Here is a 12,326-nt window from a genome sequence, read left to right as displayed (position 1 = left end):
ATTCAGAGTTTGAGGCCGAGCCAGGGGTCATTTTGGTTTCCTTGCATTGCGAGCCATAAACATTCGGAGAGCGGCTGGCATAGACGTAGACTCTGGGCCCTTTATAAAAATAGGCTACATCCAAATTTATAAATGGAGATGTCTGAAATAATGTTTGACAGTGACGAACGCACTGCTGTACACTGACGTGTGACTTGGCTGACACAGTGTTAGAGGTACCGAGCTTTATAAATCTGCAGCGACTGTGACACAATGAGTGATGTTGGGAGGAGGAATAACAACACGTGTATAATGATACGGGTCATTATTTCTTCTTCGCCCATTTAAGTTTTTATCCAGCTGCAGTTCTGACATCTGTTTTGTGCATCAGTGGACGGGGATTATTTGCTGTATGTGTGTGTCACACACCTGATTTAATTTGACAGTTTTCTTAATGTGAACCTTTCGTGCTTTTATTTTGAAGGCAACACGCCCAACCGGAAGCGTTCGTTTTAACTAGTTTTCCTGATCTTCACCAGCCACGGGAGTTTCTTCCTGCGAGCGGCCCGAAAACAGAGAAACCCGACGCCAGGTGAACATACCTGGGAATGAGGAAAGCCAGCAGCCAGGTGTGTTAAACATGGCGGGGAGGAGTAACGTTACAGAGCCTGGCTCGACCGCTGGAAGCTGAACAAAGACGCTGCTGATTACCGCATCCGAAGAGCGGAAGTTGTTGAACGAAAACAGTCGGAGGGACCGAGACGGTGTTCATTTATTGCCTTGTGCAGCGTGGACAGAAGACTTGTCGGAGTTTAGGAGTTTGGATAATTCAGAAAGCACCTCTGGAGACAGGTAAGACGGAAAAAGTTGCAAACGGACGAGGGATTTTTTTCATCAGAAGTCGTGTTGAGTAGTTAGCTAACTAAGTTAGCTAGCTAACGTTACAGGAGTGTCTTCCCTCTCTGAATATTGTCTCACTGTCACTAACTTTCTGCTTATAACCGTGACGAATACAGATGATTTAATGTCACATTTTTGCACCAGAAAGTTTGACTTTAATGTTAGTAATTTTCCCTTCCGGCTTAAAGGCACGTTGATGAAAATAAACCAGCGTTGTGTTAGCTAAACTCGGTAAACGGATCCTGCTAACTTGGTCTAAATATACATGGAGGCGTAAAGGTGCACACATCTGCTGAGGTGTGAGCTCTGCACAGATCAGGCCACCACAGGAGCACCCGGTGCTTTACTCTAATTAGATAGTGTATGTCTTGCATTTTGTTGTAACCGGGTGTTGCATCACTCCCAACTTTGCATTTAGATTCACAGCTGTTTTTGACACAAGCCATTTTGGTACTTCCTGTTTATTTTAAAAGTAATCAGTGTGAACATTAACGTTACATATCTTGTATTTCTACTGTGATCAGTTGAATATGTGTCAAAGTGTCTGCAAATCACTGAATTCTGTTTATTTTGACACTTCACAAATGTCCTAACTTGTTCTGGAGCCGGGGTGTTGTACAGTTTCAGGATAAATGCAGAGGATAATAACTCTTTCTTATCTGACTTCCATCTGTCGTCACGTTGACAGGTGTGCTCGCACAAACTTGGGAAACCAGTGATTTGTGTTTGCTCAAAGTCTCTGTTGTTAGCAGAGATGAACAGGCAGTGAGGGAACTGAGCTGAGCTGAAGTATATGGACACTAGAACATTAAATACATTCTTGTGCAGACTGCTGGATATATCTTTCCAAATACATGATTATTAACAGGGCTCCAGACTGACTTTGGTTAGTCGGGGCACTGTAGCCTTTAACTTTGGGAGCACAAGCAGAACATGTAGGGGCACACCTTAAATCGTCCTGCAACACAATTATTCACATTTTTGGCCATTTTAACTACATCATAAACTGTCTGTGTCTACTCTATGTTAACCTTGGACTGTTTTAATTATTGAAGTATTTAGCATCACAGACGTGTGGTCAGTGGGATGTGAGGATTCTTAAAATAACATCTGTACAAATGTGAAGCCCTGACTATATCTGACTGATCTTTAATGAAAGCTTTTGTCTTGTATTTTTTCCCTTCTGACACAATTTATTTAGGCTATGTAGTTGAGGGAACAGGTCAAACTGATATGATTATGAGAATACATGTCAAATGGAGGTTGAACCATGAACATAAATTACAGAAAGCCTGTAAAGCATTTTAATAACTCAAACTATCATAATTAAAACAATTGGAGACTCAGAACTAACTGATATGAGTTTGGATTCATTTGGATTCAGCACAAATGTCCGGACTTCACTGGGCATGCAGATGCACAGACTTTGCAGGCACGCTCCCGGGAAGTCCGGGAGTGCTGTCCAAATCCACAGTTCAGTACTGACCACGAGGGGCGTCAAGTGGACTCTCTGCAGACTTACAGAGTCCAGTTGGGGTGCAGAATTCAGCAAACTACTATTAAATAACCCACATTTTATTGCAATACGGACATGACGTTGTGGGCTTTAGAACTGCCGAAAAACAAACAAACATATGAATGTGAAAAATAGTTATTGATAGTTAGGTCTATTAAATGTTACTTGAATTGTGTCGGCCAGAAATAATATTCAACCACATCATGATACAGAAATATGTATAAGTATGGGCTGTAGGGGAACTGAAAATAAATTTTATTATTGCAGGCTGTGTAGTGAAATAGGCCAAAAAATGGGCAAAAAACAAGAAGAAAAGGATTCTGATGTCAGCATTGCCCAATTTATTGAATTATAGTCCTGTTCTTTTTCACAAACATTTCCGTTTTTATACACTGTAGCCTGTAATACAGAGGTGTATTAATAAATTTTTGTTTAGTCACAAAAAAGGCTATATGTGGGAGTTATATCTTGTTATCTACAGGAACAGATGAGTAGGCATGGTTCATCAAGTTATATGACATATATATATGAATATGACAGCAGCGACAGTACAGCTGAAGTCCGCGAGGGCTCAGTCTGCAGGTCCAGAGTTTGGACATTTGAATTCAGCCTCTGACTTGACCGCAGCTTGTTGTCACCGCCTCCTGCTGCAGCCGTCTGCTCTCGTCCACTTTCCAGGCGAGGCGCATTTCGGCTCCAACGAGCCTACTGAGATGAGTGTAGATGATGTGATCCTCGCAGTTAACCAATCCCTCACTCCCGGACTTTCCTCCTGTCACACACTTTGGCCTACACTGACGGCCTCACTCCCTTGTTTTAAAACATAAAAAAAAGGCTGCAAATTTGCGGGTTGCACACGAGTGAGTAGTTGTAAAAAGCACTTGCACTGACTTCAAAAACAGTGGCACAATATGCTGGTCTTCTTTTCTGCATCTTTACTTTTGGGACCTGGCTGCAGACAGTTGTTCCCTTTATGAGCAATAGTGAGATGATGTTGGGTGGTAAGTCTTGGCTCTCAAGCAGTGCTCCAGATTATCCTCAAAAGTGTTGGGCAGGTTAACATCAGGGCTCTGTGCAGGCCAGTCAGGTTCTTCCACATCAAACTGAGAAAAACAATGTGGTTTGTGCGTCGGGGCATCGCTGCGTTGCAACAGGAAATGATCATCATCAAGCTGTCACCGCAAAGTCACATGAACATCAAAATACATTTGTATGCTGCAGCAGGAAGACTGTCCATATATTTTTAGTCATGTAGTGTATATGACAGGCGGTTAATGAGCTTTTGTGTCGCAGTATGCTACAACTGCTTTAACTTTATTTTCACAGCAGAGTTGGAGTGTAAAAAAATGTGCACACAAACCGTTTTATTCATAATTTTATGTTGCATAGATAATGAAAGCAACTAATCAAGTGAGCCAATGCACCATGCATCAAGTTTGTCCTTTCATTATTGATTCATTTTAATCGTTGTTGCATTTTAAAATACTACAGTCATCAAACAGTAACTAATCATCATCAAATGAAGTTCTACAACTGCATTTTCTTTGCCATTAGCAAATTGTTGCCAGTAGCTACACACTGTCAGTTTTTGTCTTTATATTACCTCATTCATTTATTCATACATTAATTAATCAATTGACAAGCTCTGGCTCAGCCCTGGGACCTACAGGAAGGTGCATCAGACGGGTCAGCAAGTTAAACCTGGACATAATAATAAACCAGCTGCAGGGTAACAAATGCATTATGGATCAAAATGTAGACCATTTTCTTTTTCTCATTTCTGTCAGTTATGGGGTGTATTTGTGATTTTTAACCAAAAGGGGCGGTGTGTAGGATTTAGGGGGATTTAGTGGCCCCAAGCTGTGAGAACTGCAACCAGTTAAAACTTCTCCTGGTCAGAAAACCTTCAATGTTCATTGTTCAGGAGGTTTTTAGCAGGAGACAAGTGCTTGGTGATTTTAAACCAGTAAAACCAGTCCAAAAAAAACTGTTGTTTTCCAGACGCTGCTGTCCCTGAGAGGATGCTAACTTTGTTGGCCGATGTGAAAATGCAGAGACGCCAATGGCCTGATCTAGAGCCAGTATTTGGCTTGTCCGTTCTGAGCTACTGTTGAAACATGGTGGTGCAATATGGCGGACTCCATGGATGGGGACCTGCTTCCTGTATAGACATAAACAGCTCATTCTAAGGCCAAGAAAACACAACCATTTTTATGCCTCTGTGCAGTTGATTGCCGTGGTTGGAGGCATCATGTTTTCAGGTTGTACATGTACATCCATCCCATCTTTGTGAATGCAATATCTCAAGAACATCTTGATGAAAATTCTTCAAATTTGACACAAACATTTACTTAGACTCAACCATGAACTAGGGGTGTGCCATATCTTCTTTTTCGTGATAATACTGGTATAATTTTTAATCTGAAATGAAAAATTCATATCGTGATATTCATGATATTTTGCCTTGTTGATGTTGTTTATGAGCAGCCCCGGACTTCTCAGACTCTTTTAGTGACTTACCGCTCAGAGGGAACTCAGTCAGCGGCTCCTCTGGCAGCATCGCAGTTGGTGTCATCAAGTGATTTTGTCATGAAACTTTGGTAATGTAAACCTACGTGATGTTTGCAGCTCAACAAAAAACTCCATATATGTGAATGTGTGATAGTTGTGGTATCATAACAGCCTGTCACAGGTTACAGCGTGATGATTAGAGGAGAAATGGCAGAGCATAAAGGTCCAGGTGGGAAAAAACAACTCAATTATTTAGGATTTTACTAAAAGAAGGAAATCACCTGTTGATTTAAATATATAGATCCCAGGGGACATTTTTTGTATTTCGGAGCTGTTTAAATGTGTAATTTGTGGTAGATTTTGTTAATATTGTAACAGAATCTGAATCTCACTCTGAGTTACTGTTGTTGTTCACAAACTAAAGAAATGAGAGATCATTTCGCATTCGTTTTAATTCCGTATCTGACATTTGGTCAGATACTGAATTGGTGACTCTAATCTTGAAACTGTGCTGATTGTGTAGATCATCTGTGTGTGAAGCATCCATGTTTTCACTGACATGAATGTAACCTGGAAGAGAAGCGCTAATTCTAGTTATTTTCAGGCGATTATACACCTAAGAAAACATTATATTATAGTCCATTTCCGTCATTAATCCTGCACACTGCGTCTTCAATTGTGTTTTAAGTTATTTTCTAATCTTAGAGGTACAAAAATACTGTGAGGAAACAGAAAATAGTAGTAAAGTTGCTGCTATTTTTAAAGCAATCTTTATTTCTATTAAACATGCTTTGTCTTTCTCATAATGTTTCTTTCCTGTCCTCCATTTCCTACTGCTCCCACTCAAACACTGAGTGACTGAGTGACAACTCCTCTGTCTCTTTGCCAACAGCATGCCAGAGCAAAATATTATTGTGACAGACAGACATTATGCCTCTAAAGAGTTCACTGCGGGTTGTGGAAATATTTGAGTTTTTCCTTAAAAGGAGAGAGTTATCGTTGAATATGAACAGAAACACGGAGCTACAGTGATTTAACTTTTGGGAAAATGTACAGTTGTAGCATCTTTTGTATTGTTGCATTGACATGACCGTCTCTGCCCTTTATACCCACCAGGTGCTATGAGCAGTGAGCTGAACGTGCCGATGGGTTCTCCAGCCCCAGGGGTCTCAGAGCGGGCTCCGGACTGCGGGGGGATGGACTACAGGGACTGGGTGCGACGCAGTTACCTGGAGCTGGTCAGCTCCAACCACCACTCCGTGCAGGCCCTGTCCTGGAGGAAACTCTACCTGAGCCGGGCCAAGCTGAAGGCCTCCAGCAGGACGTCTGCTCTGCTCTCCGGCTTCGCAATGGTTAGTTTACTGTTAAAGAACGTGACCGCTTATTTTTCATGTTTCAGCCTGTGGAAAGTTTTTAGTTTCTCACCGCTGATTTCTGGGTATTTCATGGTTTCAGTTCATTTCACTACCACAAATCATTGTAGTTGATCTACCACAGTGACCTACATGTCTCATGGAAATACAGTGGTGGCAGGATCTGGGTTTAAACTTCCTGTCTGTGCATTCAAGATTCAGTGTTGGCTGCTGAACAATAACATCAATCCTTAAACTTTAATGTGTTGTTAACATAAATCATAATCCAGTGTGTAGGATTTAGGGGGATATATTATATAATAGGTATGTCTTTTTTTGGTGTATAGACTCTTTTAGGGTGGAGGTGACAATGATGTAACCTTAATAGCTGGAGGCAAAACACGACTCTCCTGTTTTCACATTTTGGCGTTGATCACTGTCTTTAGCAGCCCATCCACAACAAGCGTGTCAGAAAAACACTGAGTTATTTTAATGTGAAGGTGCTTTATTTAGTGTGTTTTGGTTTTTTTTACCAGTTTTAGTAACCTCTGGCCTCTTTTATTGAACTCAACGGAGAAACCACACTAAATGTTTGCGTATGCACAAATGAGGGAATGTATGTACGCCAAAAATACTGTGATTTATAAAACCATGAGTACGCCTTTTATAAAGTTCAAATCAACTTGTCCGCACGTGGACCGGCCTCATATCCCTCCCTCATTCAGGCATAAATGTACAATGCAAAGCACTTCATGGTGCTGATGTATTGATATAAGCCAGCTGATCAGTGGTTATTTGCGGTGAATCATGGCAACGGCCGAGAGGAAAACGAAGAAGATGAATATTCCTGACGCAGATATTGAGGTGCTTTTGGGTGAGCTGGAGGTTAGTAGCACATAGCCTTTTGTTTGGTGGGCGGTGGGGTCACAAGCTAAAGAAAAGGCTGTTGCTGCTTCTGCTTTTAATGCAGTCAGTTTTAAAGCCTGGTTAATGTGGTTGGGGTGAAAATGACTCAGTATATTCAGGCTTATTATCGGGTTAAGGAAAGCCAAACTTTCCTGGATCCTGTCAGCTTTTACTCACAGTGCCTGATTTGGTGTGAATGTAGCCTTATCATATTGTGACGCAGTAACCTGTAGGGGTGTAAATCACCAGTTTCATCAAGATATGATATTGTATAAATTCTTTGGACAACGATACGATATTTGCTGAAATTACAAAGTCTGCCACGATATGATTTCGGTGAGATGCGATTCAGTGGCCTGCGATCCTTAGGAGACGATTTTATCTGCCCATTTAACACAGTCAGTTACAGAAGAAGCTGGCGCACCTTTGTTTTTTACTTTTGGCCATAAAAGATAAAAACAACACATTGATAATTTAAATAATTGTAACTGTTTAAGTGCAGTGAAGTTTAGTTTAAACTGACTCCACTAGCTTGCATGAAACAGCACATGGGATAAGCTAACCTTCAGGGCTTTCTGTCAGAGAGACCTTTGTGAAATAAATCTTTTCCATTTAACCCAAACTATCATCTGTTTCCTAAAACTTAACAACTGTCCGACTTAAAGCCCTTAAGGCAAATTTCTCCCAGCAGTTATGTAACATGGACTAACAACAACATCACTTTACACCCCTGGTAACCTGGTTATTTGTGTCCCTGTAAACATGTCACAGGTGGCCATGGTGGAGGTGCAGCTGGAGATGCAGTACAGTTACCCCCCTGTGCTCCTCATTGCCTTCAGTGTGTGCACCACTGTGCTGGTGGCAGTGCACCTCTTCGCTCTGCTGATCAGCACCTGCATTCTGCCCAACGTGGAGGCCGTCAGCAACATCCACAACCTCAACTCCGTCAGCGAGTCACCACACGAGCGCATGCACCACTACATCGAGCTGGCGTGGGGCTTCTCCACAGCGCTGGGCATTCTGCTGTTTCTAGCAGAGGTGGTGCTCCTCTGCTGGATCAAGTTCCTGCCCGTAGACTGCAGCGGGGCCAAAAAACCAAGCGCCTGTAGCCCCGCAGAGAAGCCGACGTCAGCCTCATCTGAGTCGCAGGAGAGTGGCTGGAAGGCCGCGCTGGCCTCCACCATCATCATGGTCCCAGTGGGGGTGATTTTTGTGTTGTTCACCATTCACTTCTATCGCTCTCTGGTGCGCCACAAGACGGAGCGCCACCACCAGGAGATCGAGGAACTGCACAAGATTAAGGTACAGCTAGATGGCCAAGAGAGGGGCCTCCAGACTGTGTGATACCATGCCTGCAGCTTTAAGGACTTCACTTTGTGTCTCATATTTATCTCTTCTCTGACATCTGTTCTGGTCCTTGTTGATGCCTTACTGGGACTCGTAGACAGCGAGCTTTAAAGCTCCTCACTCTGCAGCACAGACAGCCCACACATGTCAGACTGCTAATTTATTCTTAAGGTAAAGTTGCATTGTGCAGTGCCATGTCTGTGTTTTAAATCTGTTTTATGTTTAGGTAAAGGATGTAAAAAGGTTTACAGAAAAAGGGCTACTATGTTCTGTGTGCCATTTTTGTGCCATGTCTATTTTTATTGTAGGGTTTGGTGACAGTAACTGGTTCCATTGGAATCTGCTTCCATGTTGGCAAAATACCCTCATTCACTCTGACGTCAGGTTTACACTGGACGCTGAAGTGCTACAAAGCACGATGATTTTCCGTGGACCAGTGCCCGCTTTCTTTGGCGCTCATGTCAGAATAGCCCCCGAGGTCTGCAGCCGGCTTGCAATCCGAGCAATAGTTCCGGTGTCTGGTCTGATTTTTCCGTGAGTAAATCTGGCAAGAAAACATAGACCACCGCTGTAAAATAGACGTTGATAAAACTGTTGACAGGACACCTCCAACTGCAAACAAGGTCACTTATGACTCTTTCTATTCTGAATTTTTGAGCCGTGGAGGTTATATGTTTGTAAACTTTCCTCAAGCAGAGAAAAACTGTTTTAAAAATCTGTGACGTCATCACAATGTCAAGTGTAAGCGCCGAGCGGGGCCAGCAGGAGAAACACTTCTGCTCATATTCAGTGGGCCGCCTACCGGGGAAGTAAACCTGGAAGCTATAAAAAAATTTTGTATGTAATTGTAATTGTGTATGCACCAGGCGTGCAGCTCCATTGGAATAAAGTGGCTCCATCTTGCCCTCGAGTCATCCTAAAATATGCCTGGAAACGTCCATCATGGAGGAGAAGCTCCTGGACCAACTGGTGGTACTCCCCATGATCCAGCCTTTTATTTAGGGTCTCATGTACCCACACAGATCTCTGTTTATCTGCTGACAGCGTCTCACCCTCAACCAGAGCTACAGACAGTACCCTCTGCCTCAACATGTCAGCAACAAGACACTAATTACAGTAAAATACAAAAAAATAAACATTACATGGGACGGTTAGTGTAAGAATGTAATGGGGTGGTTGCCCGGCACGTGGCATTCCATTGAAATAAAAAAGGCATCACGGTGCTCCTCACGTTACGCAGCCTGCAAAATGCTTTCTGTGTGATCGGGGCCTCACGTGTGATTAGAACAGAACAGAATCTCTCGCTGACCAGCAAGGAGAAATGCGCTTCTGGTGTGAGTGACAGTTGACATGTCGGCGCGCTTCTGCTTCCAGTGTGAACTTGGCATGAGGCCAATAGGTCTCTTCTCAAATGTTTTATCTCCTCACTCCTTGCTAGCAAAGAGCTGCCATCACTTTCACCAGAGGAAATGGTAAATGCCGTAAGTAACTCGCCAATACACCAAAATCCAACTTTATATTATTGTGCTCTCCCTAACATGAGTTTTGTGCTTAGCCAAATACTGTTTGTTATGGTGCTCTCACACCTGTCCTGTTTACTCTTGTAAACTCTTACTCTTTACTCTTGTAACTCCTGTGTACTCTTCTTCAACATTTGGTTTACTTCCTGGATTTTTCCCGCATGGAAATTCTGACCAATCAAGAGCAGCTTTTTCACACAAGTCATTTGATCTGGTCCTCTTGTAAATGCTGCCATGAGAACACGAACCAACTCTAGGCAATTATACAACGTTGTAACAACATGAGTCCCTGATTCAGACCAAAGGAGACGTCTCTAGGTCTGACAGGACCCTAACAGATAGAAGAATCACTTCCTTAGAACACTCAAGGATCAAAATCTGATCACAGATCTGATAGTTTTAGTTATTTATAGATCCAGGTCTTTGCAAATGTTAACTGGATTCAATAAGAGATTTTAATTGGATTTAATATCCTGATTTAATAAACCCAACCCTGCTGCATGGATTATGTGGTGAGTAAAGCCACAGTGTTTACACTTGACCACCTCTTTCGTCAGGCTCACATGTTATGTAAAACCGAGCTTGTTGTTTTAACTGTAAAGAGCTGAGTCATCACACTGCCAGGACTTGTGTGTGTTTGTCTCTTTTCTGACTGATTGAGGGGTTTTAAAGTCTTAAGAAATGTTACATTCTGTGTGAAATTGTCAGAAAGTTGGTGTCACTGTTTTTCCGTCTGTCATTTTCCTCCTTTAAATAGCTTTTATTGACTTTAACAAAGACCACAGCGCCTGTGTCAAAGGTGTCAAACCAACCGACTCTGCACATTGATGCTGCTCCAAGTGCTTCAATATGAATGTTACTGTCCAAATATAGTTCTGCCTTACAGAATTAATGCCTTTTATGAACTACTGTTTTACTAAAAGTCAGAACAGGAGCAGATGGTTATAGCTGGGAATATTGGGTGTGACAAAATGTAAAATAATGATGTTTAAATGTTGAGTCAGAAGAAAGCCCAGAAGGGATGGAGGAGAGATGGGTAAGAGACAGAGTCAGAGTGACGTGTTGCCATCAGCATGACCCTGTGACCTCCTGTGTATACAGTATATATTGGTGACCTTTCAGTAAGTGCAGGTTCATCAACACACACACACACACACACCTCCTTGGATGAGGTTTGAATATGTTACTGTGTTTGACAAAACAAAATGTACCATCCTGTTGCCACATTCCAAATGAGATGACTGACCAAAGTGTTGCTCAGTTTGTTTCTCGCTCCTCAGAAGAGACAGAAGTGCACTTGTAGTTTAGTTGTGCAGCGAGTCAGCGCAGAGAATATGTGTTTCGTCTCGTGTTTGTGGTTTTGTGCTTCTTCAGGGGATGCTGCAGAGGTCAGGGAGACTTGTGTCGGGGAAAATGAAATTCACCGCCTGCGAGTTTCATAATAAAAACATTGTTAAAATTCATATTGTCTCCTGTGTCTCTGTAACCAGTCACAAGCAGGATTTACTGTTTGTTTGCATCTCAAGTTGTCAAACCAGACATTCCCCCTGTAAGTGCATGTACAAACACTGCACTTTTTTTTGTTTTGTTTTTTAGTGACATACTACATTATGACGTTTTATGACTTTTTTTTTTTTTTACCACATGCTGACTGTTTTTTAATGTTTTTTTCTATGAATTACCATACAGTTTTTTACTGACTTTCTGACATTTTTGTAATGCCACACTGTACGTTTTTTAAAAATGATTTTTAAATGACATATTTCACTGTTAATTTTCAGGGATGTTTCTGAGATTTTTTACAGCAAATGACACTATCACTTTTTAAAAACCTATTTTGAGTTATTTAGTTTTGATGACATACTACACTGACTTTTTTTTATGACATTTTCAATGGCATACTACACCAGTGCTTAATTGCATTTATTTAATCATTTTTACTGACATCTTATAACATGACAATTTTATGAACTTTTATGACATAATGTTTATTAAGTATTATTTACATACTATTTTTTATTTTGTATGACATGCTTTACAATTTTTTTTTTAATACTTTAACTATACTGTCACCTTTGAATGATTTAATGACACACCACAGGCAGACCATTTGACTTTTTTAATAATTTTCTATGCTTTGACTTGTTATATGTTTTAACATACTTTACTATTAAGTTTTTGTCATATTTCGGACGACATACTATACTATGACGTTTTTATCATATTTTGGACGACATACTATACTATGACATTTTTATCATATTTTGGACAACATACTATATACAATGATGTTTT

At 41.4% G+C, this 12,326-nt stretch overlaps 1 protein-coding gene across 1 annotated transcript; it reads left to right on the top strand.

Moving 5' to 3' along the window:
- Positions 1–501: 501 nt before the first annotated feature.
- On the top strand, positions 502–11,494 carry orai2 (ORAI calcium release-activated calcium modulator 2). The gene is made up of 3 exons (XM_049593092.1): positions 502–831; positions 6,023–6,258; positions 7,936–11,494. Exons 2-3 carry the CDS (start codon positions 6,028–6,030, stop codon positions 8,506–8,508), a joined length of 804 nt encoding a protein of 267 aa, XP_049449049.1. The 5' UTR covers positions 502–831; positions 6,023–6,027; the 3' UTR covers positions 8,509–11,494.
- Positions 11,495–12,326: the final 832 nt, after the last annotated feature.

This window comes from Epinephelus fuscoguttatus, linkage group LG12 (genome assembly GCF_011397635.1).
Source record: "Epinephelus fuscoguttatus linkage group LG12, E.fuscoguttatus.final_Chr_v1".
NCBI lineage: Eukaryota > Metazoa > Chordata > Actinopteri > Perciformes > Serranidae > Epinephelus > Epinephelus fuscoguttatus.
The sequence above is the reverse complement of the archived record's forward strand: the minus strand, read 5'-3'. Positions and strand labels throughout refer to the sequence as shown.